We start from the raw sequence: 21897 nt of genomic DNA on the forward strand, positions 1-21897 counted from the left end.
GTGCGACAGGCTTGCAAGAGTTCATCTTTTTTTTCGAATATAAATGCGGGAACGAACGAAAACGGAGAAATACATTAATTATTTTAATAATTTATTTCCCTTTTCTCTTTTTCTTTTGTTCGCTTCTATATATTCTTTAATATATACACATATAAATTTATACAATACAACATTTTCAAGTAGATTGTAGAATATTACGTAATTTGTACAATGTAATACTTGGTATACTAGAGGGTTGCGTCAGTAAAATCGAACTCGCTAAAAAGAAACGTAAGAAATATGAATTAGTGAACATTAAAATAGTAATATGATTGAATTTCAATAGATATGGAAACTTACAGATCTTATCATTGATTGGATACGGAATACGATAGAATACAAAATAAGCACACATTTTAGCTAGAGATTCAACATCAGCTTGTACCGTTCCATTAACGAGGTATTGCTTAAGCAAAGGTTTCAAATCTGAAAAATAAAGATGAGTATACAGAATTTCGGTGTCAGATAAATACTTACATTAACTGACAACTTGAAACATCAAATTTGAAACTTTATCATATATTGAGCAATATTCCAATTTATTTTCCAATTAATTTTATTTTTATTGCATAAAAGCACTTGTAATTTTTTACAATTAATACGACATAAAATTTATAGAGAAGTCGGTATTCTATCGGTAAAGTTTTCAAATATGATATCTCTAACATAATAAAACTGCTAATCGTAATTTAATACGTATTACATTAATAAATAACAAGTACCATGTTCCCATTTGTCCAGAATAATCGCAGTTTTTTGTTTGATTGCGAGCATACTTTCCACGCTGAGTAATGGATTTGCCTTATCCACGGAATTCAATATTTTGGAGATTTGTGACGAAACAAGCTTGATTTGCCACATTGAAAAACTGTTTGGTTGCTCCTCGATTATCTTCAAGTTCTTCATTATATGTAGCCATAATGGTATGAGGCTCACTTTATCTTTGGTGATGCACTCGTATAGAATTATTGCGAATATATGAAGAAAATATCGTTCAAATTCTTGCATTTTGCATTGTATATCTGTAAGTTTCGCGGAAGCATTATTCGACATAATATCATTTGTTAATTATACATGCACAATTTAAAATGCGCAACTCTTGAGTATTATATCAAAAATATAATTGTATCATACCATTTTGCGACGAATGCTTGATATTTTCGGGGCGAATTTCTTTTTTAAGCCATTGTAGAAAGTACGTTATTATGTTCAATACAGTTTTGTCATTTGTGAACGCTGTGACATATTCTGGTCGTGCAGCCCACGCGATTGCATTTTCTGTCGTTAATGTTTGAGCCATTAAAGTTCTGAATCCCTGTGACAAAACGAAATTTTACTTATTATACGCGCTGATATTAATTTATTGCTACATTGCTAGTATAAATATAAAAGCAATTTTAACAAAATTTCTTCAAATTGTAAAATACGCACATGAGGATCTTCCAGATACGACAAGCAACCAGCTCTTTGCTTAATATTCAAAAAATCACGTCTCTCCAACATATTTTCCAATTTTTGCCAGTTATGATGTTTCTCAAATATAATCTTCCAGTATCTCGAGTCTTTTAACTCGACTTTTTTCAAGCTACGTAACTGCGGTAACAGACATGGCGCTTGCAGGCTGATCTCTTGTCCTTCGGCTTCTTTCTCGGTCTCGAATGTCAGATGTATTGTCGCATAACAATACTGACCAGTGTCTATATCTTTCGGTAAAATAACGCGTGGCTCAGCTGCTAATACGTACAAGTGACGCAATGCTTGTAAATGATACCTATCGATCAAAATATTAATATATATAATAATTGATCCTTTAAGAGAGCTCTTGCTGTATTTGAATATTAAAGGAACAATTTCTCGCCGTATCTGTAGGGTTACAAACCTATTGTCGTTACTGTGAGTCGGGAATTTCGGGAAAAGCGAAATTATAAGAGCCGCCACTGCATTCGGACTATTGGAAAGATTGTATCTACCTCCACCTAGGAAAAGAAGTCCGAGAGCCATGTGCGTTGCCAAATGGGAGCCGTACGTGACAACACTGCTAGTAGGCCCCACACGAGTGCGTACATGCCTGCATATTCTCAACACCTGCAATTTAATATAGACGATATTAAAATAAATGCTTCCTTGTCCTCTCTCTTCCCGTAATCACTGAGTATTGATACTTACGTCCAAGTTGCCAGTACCCGCCATTACCACTGCGGTTGAAAGCAGAACAACGTTTAGGCACGTTTCAACGGTCGACTTACCAGCCAGTTCGGCTATAGTTTTATGTGAGAGCGCCGTAAACATCTGAGCGTAATTGTATAAAGTCTTGAAGGCATTTTTATTAGCAGTGCCTGCGTATCGCAATCCTAAAGCCATACAGGCACCAGCTATAATGTTACAATAGGCCTGGCTGTAAATTGTAATAAAACGACGAATCACATAATTTATATCATATAAAGAGATGCGAGTATACAAATATCTATAGTAATCAGAACAAATAGTAATCAGATGCTTTCACCAACTTGATAGTTTCTAAATCCACATCTTGCGTAGCTTCTGGCGCAGGTTTCTGCAATCGGTATTTATAAACTATATGAGGTACATGACTGGAGACCCATGATTTGGTCGGCTGGATATCTTCCCACAAAATCAACGACTTGGCGAGCACCCTTAGTAGCAGAAAGTCCGGCCTTACAAACTCTAACAAATATTCCGTATCGGGGGCTTGCATCCACTCGGCTACCGCACGATTTCCAGTATTGAAATACATTAATCCTAAAGCTATCGTTGCTCCGGGACTCGTTACGTCGATATTTATCGAATCGCCCTCGCGTATTTGATAGCTACAAAGAGACGGAGCTTATAATTATTCTCCAATAATAATTTCTCGAAAATTTGAATTGTCAAAATTAATGAAAATTTGTGAAAGAAGCTTTATCGATTGTATTTCATTAGACATTTGCTATGAATTTTTCCCAAGATGTAATTTCTCAAAACTTTCAATTTTAACAATCAACGTCCTTATTCTTTAGTTTACAAAATTACTCCTCTCTCTCTCTCTCTCTCTCTCTCTCTCTCTCTCTCTCGCAAACATCCATAAATTTTTCAAACAGGAAACGTGTGATAAACGTTTGTCGTAATACCTGGGCGACTTGTATTTATCTTTCTGCGCTCCAGAGAACGGCCTTACGTGTCCACCGACCATGTAGTAGTGCAGAGTGTCAGGTATACTCGCCGGTAAGTCCGCTCCGCCGCCGGAACCAAGTATGACTAAACCTAACGCTAATCCTGCTGCCAAGGAATACGATTCGCGGTCCACACAGTTCTTCATTTCAGGTCCTGGTGGTCTACCTGTAAGAGCAAATCAACAGTAAATAAGTTCGCGGCGTTCTAATGACGTTGCGCGTCGCAATAACTACCGATTTCAGATAACAAAGCGTGTGAGATGTGTCTGTGCGCAGTTCCTTGGTAGACGAGGCCAACGCCCATCAATGCTGCTACTTGAACATTTTGTTGCACGTTTAATTCGATACTGGTAGGTGGCAGGAGAGTTTCCACGTGTAACGACAATAGCTTAGTCATAGACACGTTCATCGTGCCACGATGCGTCGCCGACAAGCCCAGAAGAAGCCCAACACTAGTAGCCTCGTGACAATCGACCAGATACTCGTATGTACTTAATGGAGCCAAGTTTTTCAAGTGTCCGTTTAAACCAAGACCCATCAGGAACCCCGAATGTTCTACTCCGTATTCGCCCTGTTGCTGCTTATTGTACACTATCCACGTCGAATCGATGTTAGCAGCATCCGGATGTATGCACAGGCCAGCAGCTACGCCATTGTGAAATAACGGCCAGAGATTCATGTTGGGGGGAACGTCTATGTGTGCTAACTCGACGGTAGTTCCACGTGGTGGTGCCTTTCCTGATAAGAGTGGATGAAACAGTCAGTTGGTCAGTTGGATCAGGATGATCACTTATTGAAGGCTGTGAAATGCAGGACAACGAAATTCTATCTGATACTATGTCTGTCGATATTCATCAAAATACGAAATTGAAACTATAGCGTAATAATTATACCGGTCAAGCATAGTCGTGGAATAGGCAATTGCTCCGTTATCATCGGGGTGGAAGTCCTCAGCGTAAACATGCCTCTAGCTACAGGCAATGCCATTGTTCTCGTGCACAGTGTGTGCAAGTGTCTCTCTTGCTCTTCTATAAACTCGTGATCGCTTACATTTGACCTCTGGACTATCGCTATCCTCACCGGTTTTGAAGAATTTAGCAATCTACGCACTTCAGCGACTCTATGATCCTTACTGAATCGCAATTTCAGTATCTGTAAAATCGAAATGCAAGTTATATCCTTTATGTACCAAATGAATTAGGTAATATAGCCGACTGAAGTGTCTAATTAATAATCCTACAATGATAAATAACAAATAGTACTAAAATATAATAATACAGTAATACTAAAATCAATAAATCGAACACGCATACCGTATCGTCAAATCCCATGCCGTCGTCTTGCTCGGGATCCTTCACTGTGTAATTCTTCGTCTCGCCGTCAACATACTGACGTGATTTCGGTGGTTTTAAATGCCTGTCTAACGCTGCTAAATCTTGACGATCTACAAGCTCGTACACGCGCATAGGCCAATTCGACGGCGGGCATTCCCTGCATCTGTGTATAACATCTCTGATCATCAAGGACACCGCAGGTGGCAGTATCTCGAGATCCTGTTTCGTCATATCTAGAATTAAATAATTTCGTTTGGAGTTTCCCCGGGAGAAAGAAACGATTCGTATTCCTCGTAACGTGTGATCTTACCCATCTCATGATACAACAATACTATTTGATCCGTCGCGGGTTTCTCCGACCTCTTTAGCATCTCTTTGTCGGACTTGCTACTTTCCTGAGGATCAACGCGACTACCAGCGGGGACGATTAACTTGATGTACTTCTCCATTTCCACCACGTTCGTGCAATTCTCATTCGCTATCAGTGCCGTTATATATATTAGATTCCTCGTTTTCGGATTGACGTGACCCAAGTACGGATACGTGACGACGTCTATTCCATTCAGCATGTTGTCCAACGTTTCGAACACGTCCGGTGGCTTCCGCGGTATGTAATTTGGTATCGTGATTTTCTGCAGGTCTGCGTCACTGATTTGAGATGTCGCGGTCTTCAAATGGCACAAAGACGGCGAGTCAAGGAAGTAGTGATGAGCGTACATCTCGAACTTCATGTCTACACTTAATTGATACAGGAGCTGCCCGAGCAACGGCAGACTCTCCGATATGACGCTGTTTAACTTTAACTCCTCGTAAAGAAGGTGAAGAGAAAACAGAATAAGCGGAAGATGCGGAAATAGAACGGCCTGCGCATTTATCTTGCCGATATTGCTCGATTCTGTGGCATCTTGAGACATTGCGCGAAGGAAGCTGGATACTTTCTGGCTTCTCAACACGTTCGAAATAGAAACTTGAGAGTTCTTGTACTCGCTGGAATTCAGCAAGTGCAGCCAATCGTCCGTGGACCCGCAGTTGCTGGTCTTTTGCTTTTTCGGTAGCACCATAGGACTATTACGATCCGCAAATTGGTCCTTTTCGTTGTTTTGAATTATGTGCAACTTTTCGACGTCGTATCCTAATAATGTAAACAAAACCACGAGAAAGAGATCCCATTCACGTACCGGTGAAAAATCTTGTGGGCCTGGAGCATTTCTAGCGCCATACCATTTAACCAGCAATTCCATAGCTAAGTCTCTTTGAAGTACACTTCGCAAAGTGTGTAAGCATTTAGTAACTACAAAAGGTATGTATGGTGTAAATTATTGACGAGTTTCTTGGTATTTGAAGTGACACCGTAATATTAAATTAGCAATATTTCGATAACATTCGTAGAGCGAGCATGAAATTAATATTAATAAATAACGAACTAATAAATCATGATGAGTTACTCACCCAAAGGAGATGTGCTGGATATGGGTAATGTTATGCGGAAATATTGTTTATTTCCGCATTCCACGGTTATCTGATTGCCCACTGCTTCTTTCAGCGTAACCAAGTTCGCATCCAGCAACGAGTTCTCCAAGAGTATCGGCGGGCGAGCACAATTACCGCCTACAGGGCTCAGTAAATGCAAAACCTCCTCAAATTTGATCTCATGAGAAGCGGCACAGCTCTGAGAGATTAAGGAGCTTCTTCTCGGAAATGGAGATTCAGGCTTCGGATTGCTGTTCGATAGAAAATAATTGTTCCCCGTAAGATTCGACAGCATGCCGGAAATATGCAATTTGCCCACGCATGTGACTCCCGTGTATAATACTATATTATTTGACAAATCTACAGTCGCTATCATGTTCAGATTCTGGAAGGAATATATTCTTTATGTGAATATCGACACGGGCTCAACTCCAAACTAGTTACGTATACATCTACTAACCGGCAAGCTAACGGCATCTTTAGCCGTGACGCTCGTTACCATTCCGAAGATGATTCGTTGTTGTTTATTAGTCTTCTCCAATCTCACTAAAAAGAATTGCGAACGATTCGGAACCAAATAGCCTAAATAACTCTGTCCAACAAGATCCGACGTTAGGAGAACCTTTGATGCACGACCGTAAACGATATCTCTAAAGGATCAACGAGAGAGATTAGAATGTATCGTAACATATAGGACGTTGAAAAACCTCATATGTCTCGGTATGCAAATGAAAAATATCCTTGTTGATCGTGCCGTTAGTTTCGTAGAAGTAATTCTTAATCTTCCATATTTATTGCCATTAGTTTTTCAACGCCCCGTTTTATGCGGTATATTTTAAACTTACTTCCTACCTAAAACCCAAAGGAATTGGAGACATAGAGGATATCTGGAAGAGGAAGTTGAAGGTACATGCGCACGGCTGGATTCTGGGACGTAATAACAACAGCCAAAAGGACAAAGACTTTACGTAAAACGACGGTAAGATTCTCGAATTAATTATCTATGCTATCTGAATGCTAGCGAGTTTCTCTTTAAGACTGTACGCGACACATGTGGAGTGAAATATGCAAGGAAATCGTTCACTTACTTTGATATGCCAGCGCTTTCTGTCCATACGTGATCGAGACAGATCTCGGGACACAAAGGTTTGCCCACTGTGGCAACATTCTTCAGTTGGATACTGTTGTAACTGCCGATTGGACTATTCTGCGTTTGATTCAAAGCAGTCACCATAACGGTCTGATGTAATCTATTATTGTAGATCGGGTTGGATGGTGCTCCTAATAAAGGAGACAGGGCCGAATGTGTAGGCGATTGACAGCGAGAGATAGTAGCCATCGAGCTTTGCGAGCGCGATTGTTGCTGCTGCTGCGAGGGTGATGGTCCGCCAGAACAATTGGTGTTATAAGAAGCAGTACGCGATCCGAACGGAGTATTGGATAATCCCAGGCCTATGTTGCTGATCTGTAAATTCGTAGCTCCTACGAAAGATGCTTCATTTTGTTTATCAATTGGTCACTGTTAATTATAACGGTCGTAACAGCGAATATTTTCTTACCAAAAATGCTCAAATGACCTTTGTTGACCAAACTTTTATTCCCGGATAAATTACTGCCGACATTTAACGGTGATGCATTAGTCGAATGATTAAGTAAACTAAGCGTCGTCTCGTTAGTCCCGCAAACCATTTGACGTTCTTCCGCTAATGCTTTACGGATCTTGTAAACAGAATGCAAGCCAGACTTAGTGTCATATACGACTGCCAAGGATGGTTCCGAACTGGTAAATATAATTTGCTGATTCGAATCACTCATATATGACACAGATCCTAAAACAATATTGATACAAGTGTATAAATAACTTTTTTGAGCAGTTACAAGCTATACAGATATCTCTTATTGTTGTTTTTCATACACAATGCATGTGTTATTCTTTCGTTTTATTTTAATTATAATTATTTTTTACAATTAATTACAAATAAATCTCCTACCATGCTTAATAAGTAGAGGATAAATCTCATCCAGTGGATGCATTAATGAAAAGGCTATTGGTAAATTACTATCGGTTTGCGACGGTAATCTGCTGTTTTCAAATGATACATATCTAAAAGCAAAGATGGAAAGATAAGAATATAAACAAATTTTTTACTTTCCTGTATCGTATAAATTGAAAATAAATTCTATACCTTGATTCTGTAATTGGTACTTGAGATTTTTCCAGTATGATTCCATATTTTGTTGGCCATACAGCAGAAACCTGTTGATAATTAATTTGCTTATAGAACTATGATAAAATAATATTCTCAATAGTTTCATTATAGATTATTCCCTTTAATAGATATTAATAATGGTTGTTCCTTTAATTAATAAGCATTGATTATTAATGATGCTTGTAATAAAAATAAGGTCCAATTTAATATTATGAACTTTTTTTATAAGATCAATTTATGCAAATCTTACCTGAAATTGTAGAGTAGAAACATAATCTTCACCACTTTCTGTGAAGACCTTCAGAGTATATGTATCAAGTAAGCAAACACATTCTATGGATTTACCAATGGATCTTTCATCCTCATATTCTTTACCCTTAGTCAAATGATCTGGAATACTTGTATGAAACTTACACCAAAGGGCATGCTTAATATCAGTTTCACATGTATAGGTTGCTTTAAGTATTCGAGTAGTCTGATTGCCTTTGCAATGAACTGCTACTTTACCAGAATAATACAATTCTTCCTCTCCACATGTCTTACTATCACGTACCAACCATTTCTCTTTCTGTATAGACATAACTTTTTTATTAAATATATCAACCAATTAAGTATATAAACTACATAAAGAAAGGGCCACAAAAGATAACAGAAAGCATAGATTCTTAAAAGTGATGCAAATAAAAAGAGCTTGTAGAAATCTCTTGTATCCTTTTTCTTTTTCTTTAAAAAAAATTTGTTTCTTTTCTTTTTTTTTTTCAAGAACTTACAGGGGATTTTTCTGATATATTCACTTCACTGAATCTCTTTAATAGGATATTTTCGCCAGTTCGATTACTAGACAATTGTTGATTAATTAAGGATCCAGGATGCCTTGAGATTATCTGTCGGCCACCTGGAGTATATTCCTAGAAAAACAGAATTAAGATATTTTTTATATATCTCATTACTAGTATATATCTAGTATTCTATATTAGACCCGCTTGTTTTAATACAATTACTAAGTCTCTTGTAATTTATATAAATTGATATATTTAAGACAATAAATATACAAATAAAACAATTTATTCTTTTTTATAAAATCTTTCGAAAGTGTCTACTAAAAAATTATTTTGAAGGATTTGATAAGGTTATAATAGATGTTGTAAAAATTATAAATTTTATATTTTTATTTTAAATATAACTACCTATTAACATTTCTCAATCCATCCACACAAATTATATTTTATTAAATTTGCTTAGAAAACAAATAAACCCCAGTTTTGTTTTTACTTACCACCGGTTCTGACGCGGCGATCATTTTCTCCCTGGTTTCATCCAGATTTGCTGACTATGTTGATGGATATGCGAAGAAATAACACTCACTAATTATATTCTTATATAGTGGCATATGCAACCAGTACAAAATCTAATAATAAAAATTTAAGATAGATACTTTAAGTATCATACACAATTATAAACTACATCATTTTTACCGGCGTAACCATGAAGGTTAGCAATAATTGAAGAGAAATGTGACGCTTTACGCCACATGAAGTCAGTAACAAGAAAAAATAAATGCGCGCCATATTGTTACTAAAGATCGATCCGTGTGTCATATCGATACACCAATTTCAATAATAAAATAGTGCAAGATTCATATTTGGTCTGTTCTTTGTAGCATTGCTGAGCTGGTGCAATAAACTAGACTGAGAAAACCTATATTTATCTCACTTAAACTTATTGCACCAGTTCAACAGTGCAGCTACAAAGAACAGACCAATTGCATCCACATTCGACATACGAAAATTCAATATCCAATAGGATTTTATTTTTTAGTACTCTTGTAGTTAATACTTTTCTATATCCGGGAAAAAATTTTATTAAATATTGGACATCGTTTGTCAAATGCATGTGAATCCTCCATGAATTTTGTGTAACTAATGCAGGATTCATACCAAACAAGGTATCCAACATACAACATACGTTATCCAATAAGAGAATAGCTTTCCGATGAAGAGTTGAATCCTCTGTTGTCGTTGGTATATAATATTATTGTGACGTTTCGATTGGCTGTCAGATAGAGAATTCTATGATGTCTAGAGAAAAGTTAAGCGTCTTAGAAATTCCATCAAAATATCCGACAGATTGTCGTACGATGCATGTAATATAGTTTAAATTTACACAGAAAAAGCCTAAACTCGGTTTAATTATTCCTAATCTTATAACTACAACTGTTAAATGTTGTATAAACACTACTTTAATATTATAACACACCAGTTGTTATAATTTTATATCTGTTGAAAAAAAAGTTCAACTTAGGTTTTAAAGGAACGTGTAAATAGTAAGATTGTTCTAATAAAATTTGCAATATGGTCTGTTCTTTTTAGAAGAACTTTTAAACTGCAATAGTGCAATAGTGCAATAAGTTAAAGTGAAGCGGTTATATCTTCTCTCATTCTAATTTATTGTACTAGTATGCATAAGTTCACAAGTTCTTTAAAAAAGAACATACCTATAGTCTTTTTAACTACTTTGATGAACTATGCAACAAGTTAGAATGAGAAGAAACATCGTTATCTCACTTTAACTTATTGCACCAGTTCAGGGGCTCGATTCCTGACGGCGTGCGAACGAGATGCGTATACGAAAATGTACAGTTCATATGTACAGTTCAAATATACAGTTACATATAATATTGCTTTTTGCATGCGCATCTCATTCACAGCTTCTATAGAATACATTAGACTGCTAACTCCCTTATATACTTCTTATATACTCTGTCCGTAGAAAGGTATGTACTACGGTAGTCCCCTCAGGAATGCAATTATCGATATAATCGATATCGATATAGTAATATAATGAGACGCGTATGCAAAAATGTATAGTTCACGTTACATATAATATAGATTTTCGTATGCGCATCTCATTCGCACGCTGTCAGAAATCGAGCCCCAGTATTGATGTTCAATGTTTATTATAATATACCTTATAATGAAATTGCCATCATATAAAAAAAAATATCCGTAAAGTGCGCAATTGCAGAGTGCTCCAATATTTTGGGTAAAAATAAAGAAATCAGTTTTTATAGGTTAGTATATAAATCAACTTACACAATTACGCTTGTTAAAACAAATTTTATTCGCGAGAGAATAATTATATTATAATAAACGTGTATATTATTATATAATGATTATATTATTTAATAAATAAAATATAAGAAACTTAAAAATATATTCTTACTATATTTTTATTACGCATTTCGTTGTTGCCTTATAATATTTTTATTACTATATTATTATTCACAAAATGAACTTATTTTTACAAATCTGTAATAATATTTAATTAATATATCATATCAAAGTATGCTTTTCTTTCTCTGTGTGTCTTCTTCTTTCTTCTCCTGCTCTCTCCCTAGGCGACATTACTGATGGCTACATTCTTGAGGGGACCACCGCTGGGTATGTAAAGCCAGCGGCACACGATGCTTGTTTTCGTGCTGGATTGCTTGCTGGATGAAAATACTGCGTTCTGATTGGTGCATTTCCATCCATCTTCGGAAATGTACCAATCAGAACGCAGTATTTTCATCCAGCAAGCAATCCAGCACGAAAACAAGCACTGTGTGCCGCTGGCTTAATATGTATTATGTATATATGGACGTCCGATAAGATCAGTTAGCGGTCTAGTGTATTCTATAGAAGTCTGTGATCTCATTCGCACGCCATCAGGAATCGAGCCCCAGCAGTGCAGCTAAAAAGAACAGACCAATAGATACTCAACAGCAAAACTTTTCGTTCAGGGATATTTTCAGTTTCTAGTAGGTGCAGAAAGCGTAACAAGTTGCAACTGAAAGGAAGACATACCAGCGGAAATGGAGATGGTCGAAGCGGATGCGTGTCATCGCTCGAGAAAGAGTAATGGCATCCGCGGCAAGTGCACGACGTTCTCGCGGTTCGTCTGTTACGTTATAAGCGTGATGTGTGTATATGGTCGATAGAATTTTTTATCCTCACTCATTCACTAATATCTTTGTACGGTCTGGAATGCTTGCGTTAGAGGATTCAGAATCGTAAAATTTCACAGGAGGGCGATAACAGTAACGAGTTTGTAGGGAAAGCGTGGTGTTTGAACTGGTGGTTGTGTACATGCTTTCATTGAGTGCTTCGCGAACTGAAAACTTTGAAACGTGAATCGAATCGTCGCGGTGTTTCCAATTATCGATCCTAACGAATTGACGATGAACTAATATTACAATCGCACATCTGGCGATTATCTGTCTCTATAATCTTAAGGGAAACTGAACTGTTATATCCGTGTGTCCCATGGAACATTGTGACGTGTACGTATGTTCCAACCTCTTTTAATTACTCATTCAATTTGTTAGTTTGTAGGTATTTATATAATTATGATTAATGATTGCGGCCAGAATAAAGGATCGCATAGGAAATAGCAACATAAACGTCTTGGAAATAGCAACTTAAATTTTTATAATTGAGTTCAGTAAAGCACTTTCTAGAGATGTTAAATGCCATTTGAAGAACTTTCTTTTATGTTAACTATTCTCTATACTATAAATAATGATTAATAATTACACTTGAAGAGACGAATCATATTATGATAAAATATAACATGTTATAATATCAAAATTATTTTCATTATAATAAATAAAATTATTTTTCATTCTGAATACTGATAAAATATGTATTGTTTTGCAGATTTTATAATGTCCCCCAATGTAATACCATTGTGGATATGATGAAGCTTGTCTGACCCTTATTGTCTATTTAAGTCGGACAAACTGTAACTTTATTCGTATGTACATCATTTCGTAATGTCTGCCAATGCTCAATTTGCGAATCCACCGCCAGCTATAAGCTTACCCAACATGTCGGTACCACCACCTACAACACCGAATTTATCAGCGCCACCGCCAAATTTAACTACTATAAACACATCGGGAAGCTATCAGCACCGGTATACAAACCATAGAGAAGGCAGTCGTGGTTATTACAAGCAGTTTAGGCCATATCATCCACCAAAGGCTCCTGTTGGAGGACAGGATACTTTGCAAGATGAGTTTGATGGAAAACGCCTTCGGAAATCTGTTATGCGAAAGACTGTTGATTACAATTCTGCCATCATCAAGAGCCTAGAAGTAAGTATCAATGTTATTGTACAAATTGTGCAAAAAGATGCACTATATAATTTCTTTATAATTATATCTATATGTTCTTATGTTTTTCAGAATCGGGTGTGGCAACGGGACTACAGAGATCGACGAGCGCTTCAACCAGATGTAATATACTATCCTGACTTACTTCCTCCACCAAGTTACATTGACAACCCAATAAATGCAGTCACTACAAGGTTCGTCAAGACAGCTACAAATAAAATGCGCTGTCCAATTTTTTGTATGGCTTGGACACCAGAAGGTAGACGTCTTGTCACTGGCGCCTCAAGTGGGGAGTTTACCTTGTGGAATGGTCTTACCTTCAATTTTGAAACTATTCTACAGGTATGTATATTATGTAGTATAAAAATATGTTAAAAATATTACATCTCTTTGAATGTGTATATGTAATAACATCAAGGTTTTAAATATAAATTATTTATTTACTATATTAAAGTTTTGGGACAGATTTTTGTGATTTTAGCTTTGTTTTCACATTTCACTAGATATAAACATTATTTCATTTGCATCCATAGCAGACATTTGTATAGACTTTTTATGTAAATTATCAGTGTTTACTTTCTTTCTCCATGGTATTTATATTGCTTTAAGAAGAAAGAAGGTAGATCAGTCAGTCCAATCAATCTCATGCATTTTCATTTGGTTTTTATTAAGAAAAATTAATTCTTCTGTTCAGGCACACGACAGCCCAGTAAGAACAATGGTGTGGTCGCACAATGAGAGCTGGATGGTAACGGGGGACCACGCAGGCTACGTGAAGTATTGGCAGAGCAACATGAACAACGTCAAGATGTTTCAGGCGCACAAAGAAGCGATTAGAGGACTCAGGTATATCATCCACCACACTAGTCCTTACGTCTCTTGCGCTACTGTTGTCGATGATCCGTCCATCCTTGCAATAGTTAGGGCACTGGACGTGATTCTTATTCTCTTCTTTTTCTGGTTTTGTGCCGTTTCTGGCAGAGCAATAGTAATATTTGTATGGGTACACAGGTGATTTTGACGAGTTTGAATGCAAAGTATTGAATAATATACAAAAGAAATGCAATGCAGGACATTCGTCCTGACTCATGGAATGAACTATGTTCGTGGAAAATCGCTAAATGTCTCGATCGTATTCGTGTAAAAGAATTTCCGTTACAAATACTTATCTTTTGCCGAATTAGGAGAGGATTTTCTTGGAGTAATATGACTAAAATCCGAAGGATTGAAATTTCAATCTTCCTCACGCGCTTGTGGAGAATATCTCGGATATAATCATGCCCTTAAAGCAATAGTTTTAGAATAAATTCGCGATAAATCATCGCGAGAGAAAAAGAGAATACATTTTCGAGTAGAACTTGCAAAAATAATATACAGTATTCCTCCCATGTGCGTTTGTTGTCGCGTACACTTCCGTGAAGTAGAAGCTGGTTACATCAAGGTAGTGTAAATTCTTTGCGTATGTTATATACGTATGCGCGCATCGACATAATTTATAATTTGTATTTGTAGAGTCTTAGGGACCTAACTCGATTTGCTACTCTATCCGTACGGTATCTATAATGCGCTCATCAAATTAAAGTGGCACAAATCTCGATTGAGTTATCATAATGCTCTTAGGTCCTTACGGCTCTCGTTTTAAGGAGTTTATGTGGCTAGATTATTTATTCGGCAAAGAGATGTATGTTTTAGAATAACAAATAAACAAAAATATATATAGCGACACACCTAGTCGAGATTCCTATATAATGATAATAAAAGATGAAATATCCTGTGTCCTTCTTTATATCTTCTAAGTTTCATAATAAAGTTAAATAAAGACATCACACACATTATTGCATGACTATATGAGAATAAAATATTTTGTCTTTGGTTTTGTGTCACTTGTGCCCTTTTGCTGACGAGAGAGAGAGAGAGAGTGAAGGAGAGAGTGAAGGAAAGAGCGTGACAAACCAATTATAAGACAATTCATGTACACTTCGGACATTTCTTTTCTTTTTTTGTGTAATAAACGTTAAATTTTGAAAACGAATGTTGCTCTTGGTACATCACTCGGTGGTCATGTGGCATCAAAGAGAAATTCTGGTATGATGAAAACGGAACTATCCGTTCATTGTGCTTGATGAACAATGGAATTTGATTTGAGTGCCAGATATGACTGTCGCGGATGGTTTTTTGTTTATTTATGTATACGTACAAATTGCATATCAATGATTTCCGTGTGAACATTCCTTTTATTACTGATCTCTGTCTATTTTTTCGGTGGCACGTACGTAAGAGTCAGATATGTGTTCCGTATTTGTTGTTGTATTCTAATTCAATTTCGAGGACATGGTTCACTTACAAGTGTGTGCACTATTTTTTGCGTATTTGGCCTTTCTTGCTTTATTATCACACATATATATCGCTTTCGATATCGATAAACCGAAGGATTTATTAAAAAGAAGCTACAATCCCCCCATCGCGGAGTAACAGCTTGTGTTGGATTGAAAGTTCACATATCATTTCATTGTAACTTACATGCAATATTTTCTGATGAAATTTCAATCTCTTGCAAAATTCGTATTGTAATTGGAGTTGTGTCGCAACTAAAACGCATCCGATAAAAATTCTCGCATGTGTATGCTGTGATCTTAGTAACTTTTTACGTGGTCCTCGAAGAGTTGTGTCAGTCGTTTGTTAACGCTCTCTATTTTGCTTTTATACATCGACATTGCATGCGATAGTAATTAATGAATACAAAGACGAGCCAGTAATAAATGTAGGCAGTTATATGTTTCACTCTTTAACGACCAATACTCTTGACTTGTGTCGCAACAATGTCCGCAAGATGTATCATGTGGTGTTTCGTTTCTCTGCCGTATAAAATAATTATTCGATACAGATCTTTCTTCCTCGCTTCGTTATACTAAACGATTTAATTTTGTAAAATGGGAATTTCAATAAAAATGGATGAAAAGACAACAACTGTATACCATTTTCTTAGCCATTTTAGAGTATTACATTAAATTATTATTTGAGCTCTTACTACTTCAGTTGAATCAGTTGATCGGTATGTTAAAAAAAAAAAGAATGCATCGTAAAAGAAAGTTCGTCATTTCTTTAATGTCCCACATATCATTTGATTGATCGTAACGTTTGCTTTGTCGTTATGGATATCGGATAAATAAAAGATTAACGCACTTATTACATACGACAGCGTAATGTTCAAATGTAACTTGTTTTTTGGGCGGGTAGTTTCAGCCCAACGGATCACAAATTGGCGACCTGCAGCGACGACGGGACCGTCAGGATTTGGGATTTTCTTCGCTGTCATGAAGAACGCATCCTTAGAGGTACATACAATTTCTTTTTATTTAATCTCCGTAATGTTGCCTATGAAATTTATCTCTTTACCATCATTTATTCCGTTGTTTGGGTATCTTTTGATTTCAATATGCCTATTGAATGCCCGTTGAAGACAATGAAGTTTCACTGATATTATGAGATAATAATAATATCTCAGGTACCTCATTAGCGATAAGAAGACTTTAACAATTGGAAGGTCGCATTTGATGTAATATTTTATTGTTCTCTCCTTGTAGGTCACGGTGCAGATGTCAAATGCGTGCATTGGCACCCTCAAAAGAGTCTAGTCATTTCCGGCAGTAAAGACAATCAGCAGCCGGTCAAGCTATGGGATCCGAAGACCGGCCAGTCGTTGGCCACTTTGCATGCGCACAAGTCAACCGTGATGGATGTCAAGTGGAATGAAAACGGTAACTGGCTGGTGACAGCGTCGAGAGATCATCTTCTGAAATTGTTCGATATCAGGAATCTGAGCCAAGAAGTACAGACTTTTCGTGGTCACAAGAAGGAGGCTTCTAGTGTTGCTTGGCATCCAAGTCATGAAGGTCTTTTCTGCAGTGGCGGTAGCGATGGCGCCATACTCTTTTGGCATGTAGGGTACGTGTTGTTGTTCCTCTTCTCTGGCGATTACTTCCCTTTAGCTAGTGTCAATTTCTACGTCTTTAAAAATCGCAGGGCCGATAAGGAGGTAGGAGCTATCGAGCAGGCGCATGATAGCATCGTCTGGACATTAGCTTGGCATCCACTGGGACATATCTTGTGTTCTGGTAGCAACGATCACACGTCTAAATTCTGGACACGCAACAGGCCGGGTGATCTAATGAGAGACAAATACAATCTCAACACGTTGCCGGCGGGCTCGGCCGGCGTCGACGATCACGAAATTGGTATTCTGAGATATTCTATAAGATATATTTTAACGATATATCCAGTATAATATAAGAAATACGTTTATATATATTATTAAAATAAATTAGGCGATCATACAAAGAAAACGTAAAGAATGTTTTGATAAAGCATGCTGATAACAAATGAAGAAATAACATAGAAATATCCGTTTGAGACTAACTTTATCCCTCGTAGCTGATGAAGCGGCGGTAATACCTGGCATGGGACCGGAGGACAGAATTAACGCCGACGGTGAATCCGAGGATAAGAGTGGAGGAATTCCGGGATTAGACCTGGATCATGCAGTAGACGAGGGCAAGAAATTCGCGAATAAGAAGGTTCCGTACAGCAAGCCAATACCTCGGAACTTCCAAGCTCAGTGGAACGAGATGGAGGCCGAGGATATGGAGCAAGTCGAGGCCTTGAACGCCTTTGTGAACCAGTTACTCGAAACTACGCCTGGTGCTGTGCCATTGAACGAAGTTACACCTGACGCTATCTTCTTGTACGGGAAAATGATTCCTGTAGAATGTGAGTGAATTGTATAATATATTGTAATTATAAGAGACAGAGTTCACAAAAGAAAAAGAAGGTTGCGATATAATTTGCGAAAGAGTTGATACTATCATTTATTACCTGAATAATTTTATCAACTGTCAAATATTAACTTGAATTATGTTCACCAGCGGGTTCCAAATTAGCGGAGGCGATCAGCAAAGGCAACGAGGCCATCAACAAGTTAGTATTTTCTGGAGAAATAGAGGAGTTACGGGACGTGGTGGGTTCACCGGACAACGTAGACGAAGCCGAGGACTATCTGCAGGACGACAGTGAGATCGACTACTCGAAAGTACCAGATATAGACCTGCCGCCGCCTCTGCCTAGCTCCAAGTTCGCACAGAACCCTGAACTGCTGAAGACGCTGAATCGCGGTGGTAAACGCAAGTTCGATCAGCTGATTGGCTGGAGTGATGGTGGAGCGAGCGATCGTACGTCCAAGATCCATCAACCGGTGTTCGGCGGTATAATGACTGAAGACTCGCAGTCCAGCGATACCGACCTGAGGTTTGGCAAGTTGAACGCTTTGTCTGCGGAGAGTAATTCCTTCCACAATCAAGACGATGACCATCACAGAAGAGGAGGACCTCATGATCTTGCGAATAGCCGTGGCGACGAGGACTTAAGGTTCAGCTTGGCCGTAGGACTCGGCAGACCGGGTGGTTCGCACAGCGAGTACGATTCGCGCAACAGTTTCGCTGACAAGGACTTCCGCTTCCCTCCGAAGAAGTCGCTGGACAACGACATCTATGACGACCGAGATCGCGACAGCCTTAATCGATGGGACGACGAGAAGAGTGGCGACGGGCCGCAGCGTAAATCAGTGGACGGTGGTGTATTTGGTGGTAATGGCTTCGACAAGCGCGACAATTTAGGTGCGATGGGAGGACCTGGCTTACATCATATGATAGGTGGTATACCCCACGGTATGCCAAATCACCATAACATGCAGAACATCAATCCCAACATGCCCCCACCACTACCGAGTTTGGTGCCACATCCTGGCATGTCGCAGCATCCTGGTATGCAGGGTAAGCCACCGCATCCTGGTATGCCCGGCCTGTCTGACGGCCCGATACCGCCGCATATGATACCACATCATCCCAGTTTGCATCCTGGTTTTGGACCGAACTTCCGACCGCCACCCAACGGAAACTTCGGACCGAACCACTTCCGACCAAGTCCATTACCGCCATTCGGACCGAATCAGGGCCCGCCGCCGCCACCGCCGTTCGGCAACGGTTTCCAAGGTCCACCTAATTTCCGTGGCCCGAACGGTGGTCCATTGAACTTCGACCGGCCCGGCTTCGGGCCGAACTTCCGCGGTCAGAACCCGCCGAATCAATTAAACAGCTTCAACTCCAACTACGGCAAGTATGGCGGCGGCAAGAGTGGCGGCAAGAACGGACCTAGTCGCGGCATGAGTCGGAGTGGCGGCGGCGGCGGCGGCGGCGGAGGAGGAGGAGGAGGAGGAGGAGGAGGAGGAGGAGGAGGAGGAGGAGGAGGAGGAGGCGGTGGCGGTGGCAACAGCAGCGGTAGCGGCGGTGGTGGCGATAACTCGGGTAGGAGTGGCTACAATAATCGTGGCAGAGGACGCGATAATGATCAGTCGAGAAGTACGAGGGGTAGGGATAATTACTGAAGGAGATCCTCGGGAACTACGAACAAACTCGTAGATGATTTGGTTCTTGCATGTTGATGTACAGGTGTCATGCACGTGTACGTGGAGTACACGTTTTCACGAGGATTCCGCAGTGATTCGAATGTACGGACAGTGAGAATGACTCGCTGCTTGGACCGTCAGTGCATGTAAGATAATGTGCCGTACTTGTGAGCCGTGTTCGTGGCGTACCAGCATTCTCAAATGACACTCGCGAACTCTCTTGCTATCGTATGTGTGCAAAGACACACTATATTCTTAGACAAACTCTATACATACACACACAATATATTTTCGTGATTCGCTCATCGTGAGGGCGATCGAGTGATCTACTTTGTGTAAAAATCAGTCGCATCGGCTGTGCTTGATTTCTTCAATCTGAAAGAAAGAAGATGAACCGTTAACTTGATCATGCAAAAGATATTAGTCGGAAAGGATCAATTGAGAAAGATCGGTAGCAAGCTGTTCGTTCTGCAAACTTGAGTTCACACCTGATGACTACGTTGTACGTAACTGTCGTAAAGCTCAGGATTATTGAATGGATTTTAAATCCTGAGCGAGAGAGATACCTACGCGTGCTTTCCTTTACTATTTTCTAAGTCTCTTCTTTCTAAATCGGTCGTTGTGACAGAAAGAAAGGTAAAATGGATGCAGAGAGAAAGAGAGAGGGAGAGAGAGAGAGAGAGAGAGAGAAAGAGAGAGAGAGAGAGAGAGAGGGAGAGAGAGATACATTGAAGCAGAACGAATCTAGCAAGTTGCGGTTTAGTTCTTTCTCTAGAGAATTACTCGTTTAAACGATTCTTTTCCACTCAACTATTTTATCTCGCTCAATTAATCTGATCTATCGACGCGACTAGACATTTGCCACATACGAAGGATCTCCTCCAGCACAAGGAGACGAAATTGTAATATAATACATTAAGGATCAGCGAACACGAATATTATTCCGAGAGAAACTGTTCACAAGCTGCCTTGCGAGGGAATTTCCTGTTTCGTCTGCGGAGCCCGACGATGCGCAAGGACGATCGTCGGGGATATATGTAACTAGAAAAAAATGCGAACAAACAATTTATGACACGTTCATCATCTGAGGCGTGTGTGAGAGAGCCGGAGCAGTCTACCTACTTATTATTAATAAAACGGAATAATGTATAGCATCCTTCGTTTCTGTTCCTGATGTCGCATGTACGATACAGTGAGAGAACCAGTCAATCAAGATAACGATGGCACAGAAAAAAGGAATATATATTGAGGATTTTGATGTAATTCAGAATACAAATCATTTGTAGAATGATTGTGCTGTGCAAATCATGACTCAGTTATCAATTCTTGTTGTTGCTTTATAATATCTGTCGTGACTTTTGACAATTTTTTGATAATTGATGTTTCGGTATTCATAGTTATCCTGATTGACTTTTTATCAGTTTCTTCTCATCCTGCATGGTATGTGATTATAATAATTTACTTAAAATTGGATGGGATTGCTATAAATTACTAAAAAAAAAAAATTGTTTATGTGAAAGATTGAAACTTACACAATTTCAAAAGGTTTAATTTTCTACAATATAAATAAACACACGAATTGTTTTGATTGTCCCAATTAAACATTAAGGCTATTTTCGCGTAGCAACAATCAAAAGTTGAACGTAGAATAATTGCTATTCAATTTTATAATTACGTTACCAAGTGGCAATTGTGCGAAATCCGTGGTCTTTTAATTAAAAAGATACTGTTTTTGCGTTATTTATTAATAATTAATAAATTGCTTTCATTTCATAAGAATTTCGAAGGAAGAAGTTGTTTGACTCTAGATTTATTTCGCTATATCCAAATATTTATGTTAAGGAGACAAAAGTAGTGTCGGTAATGTCAATGATTATCAATTATCTACAGAGTCCGTTTGATGTGCACGCAGCTTCTTTGAAGGAAGTCGCTAGTCTTCAATAATATTTAATCTATGATCGAAGTAAAATAGCAGATAACCGTTTAGCAATCACATTTTATGTTCTTTTTAGCTGAACTAAGCTTAACTTAATGCAGGAATTTAATTTCTTCTTTTTTCAAT

General features: G+C 38.3%; 2 protein-coding genes across 3 annotated transcripts; one reads left to right on the forward strand and one right to left on the reverse strand.

Moving 5' to 3' along the window:
* Nucleotides 1-175: 175 nt before the first annotated feature.
* shtd (anaphase promoting complex subunit 1) lies at nucleotides 176-17505 on the reverse strand. 2 transcript variants are annotated; one of them, XM_025308086.1, is made up of 21 exons: nucleotides 9500-9523; nucleotides 8994-9131; nucleotides 8474-8791; nucleotides 8200-8270; nucleotides 8005-8117; nucleotides 7573-7842; nucleotides 7102-7495; nucleotides 6474-6663; nucleotides 5993-6398; nucleotides 4854-5834; nucleotides 4523-4776; nucleotides 4103-4361; nucleotides 3444-3947; nucleotides 3168-3375; nucleotides 2547-2867; nucleotides 2206-2434; nucleotides 1919-2124; nucleotides 1471-1810; nucleotides 1174-1354; nucleotides 762-1061; nucleotides 176-465 (listed from the first exon to the last, which is right to left on the reverse strand). In XM_025308086.1, the coding sequence occupies exons 1-21, from the start codon at nucleotides 9521-9523 to the stop codon at nucleotides 176-178; spliced, it is 5997 nt and encodes a 1998-aa protein (XP_025163871.1). The 2 variants fall into 2 exon arrangements, with proteins under 2 accessions (XP_025163871.1, XP_025163872.1); XM_025308087.1 differs by lacking the exons at nucleotides 8005-8117; nucleotides 8200-8270; nucleotides 8474-8791; nucleotides 8994-9131; nucleotides 9500-9523 and adding exons at nucleotides 15477-15480; nucleotides 17502-17505.
* Nucleotides 12095-21556, forward strand: Wdr33 (WD repeat domain 33). The gene is made up of 10 exons (XM_025308088.1): nucleotides 12095-12544; nucleotides 12921-13360; nucleotides 13451-13720; nucleotides 14073-14224; nucleotides 16616-16713; nucleotides 16963-17323; nucleotides 17402-17613; nucleotides 17810-18145; nucleotides 18301-19602; nucleotides 19684-21556. Exons 2-10 carry the CDS (start codon nucleotides 13037-13039, stop codon nucleotides 19812-19814), a joined length of 3186 nt encoding a protein of 1061 aa, XP_025163873.1. The 5' UTR covers nucleotides 12095-12544; nucleotides 12921-13036; the 3' UTR covers nucleotides 19815-21556.
* Nucleotides 21557-21897: the final 341 nt, after the last annotated feature.

The sequence above is a fragment of the Harpegnathos saltator genome, unplaced genomic scaffold (assembly GCF_003227715.2).
Source record: "Harpegnathos saltator strain DR-91 unplaced genomic scaffold, Hsal_v8.6 scaffold139, whole genome shotgun sequence".
Classification (NCBI taxonomy): domain Eukaryota; kingdom Metazoa; phylum Arthropoda; class Insecta; order Hymenoptera; family Formicidae; genus Harpegnathos; species Harpegnathos saltator.

What these genes read in the sequence shown, in the direction of transcription:
- Wdr33 (XM_025308088.1), top strand. Translation starts at nt 13,037, where the DNA reads ATGTCTGCCAATGCTCAATTTGCGAATCCACCGCCAGCTATAAGCTTA. An exon ending in GAAGCGATTAGAGGACTCAG is followed by an intron (nt 14,225 to 16,615) that starts GTATATCATCCA and finishes TTGGGCGGGTAG; the next exon opens with TTTCAGCCCAACGGATCACA. An exon ending in TGAAGAACGCATCCTTAGAG is followed by an intron (nt 16,714 to 16,962) that starts GTACATACAATT and finishes CTCTCCTTGTAG; the next exon opens with GTCACGGTGCAGATGTCAAA.
- shtd (XM_025308086.1), bottom strand. Translation starts at nt 9,523, where the DNA reads ATGATCGCCGCGTCAGAACCGGTG. An exon ending in ATATATCAGAAAAATCCCCT is followed by an intron (nt 8,792 to 8,993) that starts GTAAGTTCTTGA and finishes ATGTCTATACAG; the next exon opens with AAAGAGAAATGGTTGGTACG. An exon ending in AAGATGCCGTTAGCTTGCCG is followed by an intron (nt 6,399 to 6,473) that starts GTTAGTAGATGT and finishes TATTCCTTCCAG; the next exon opens with AATCTGAACATGATAGCGAC.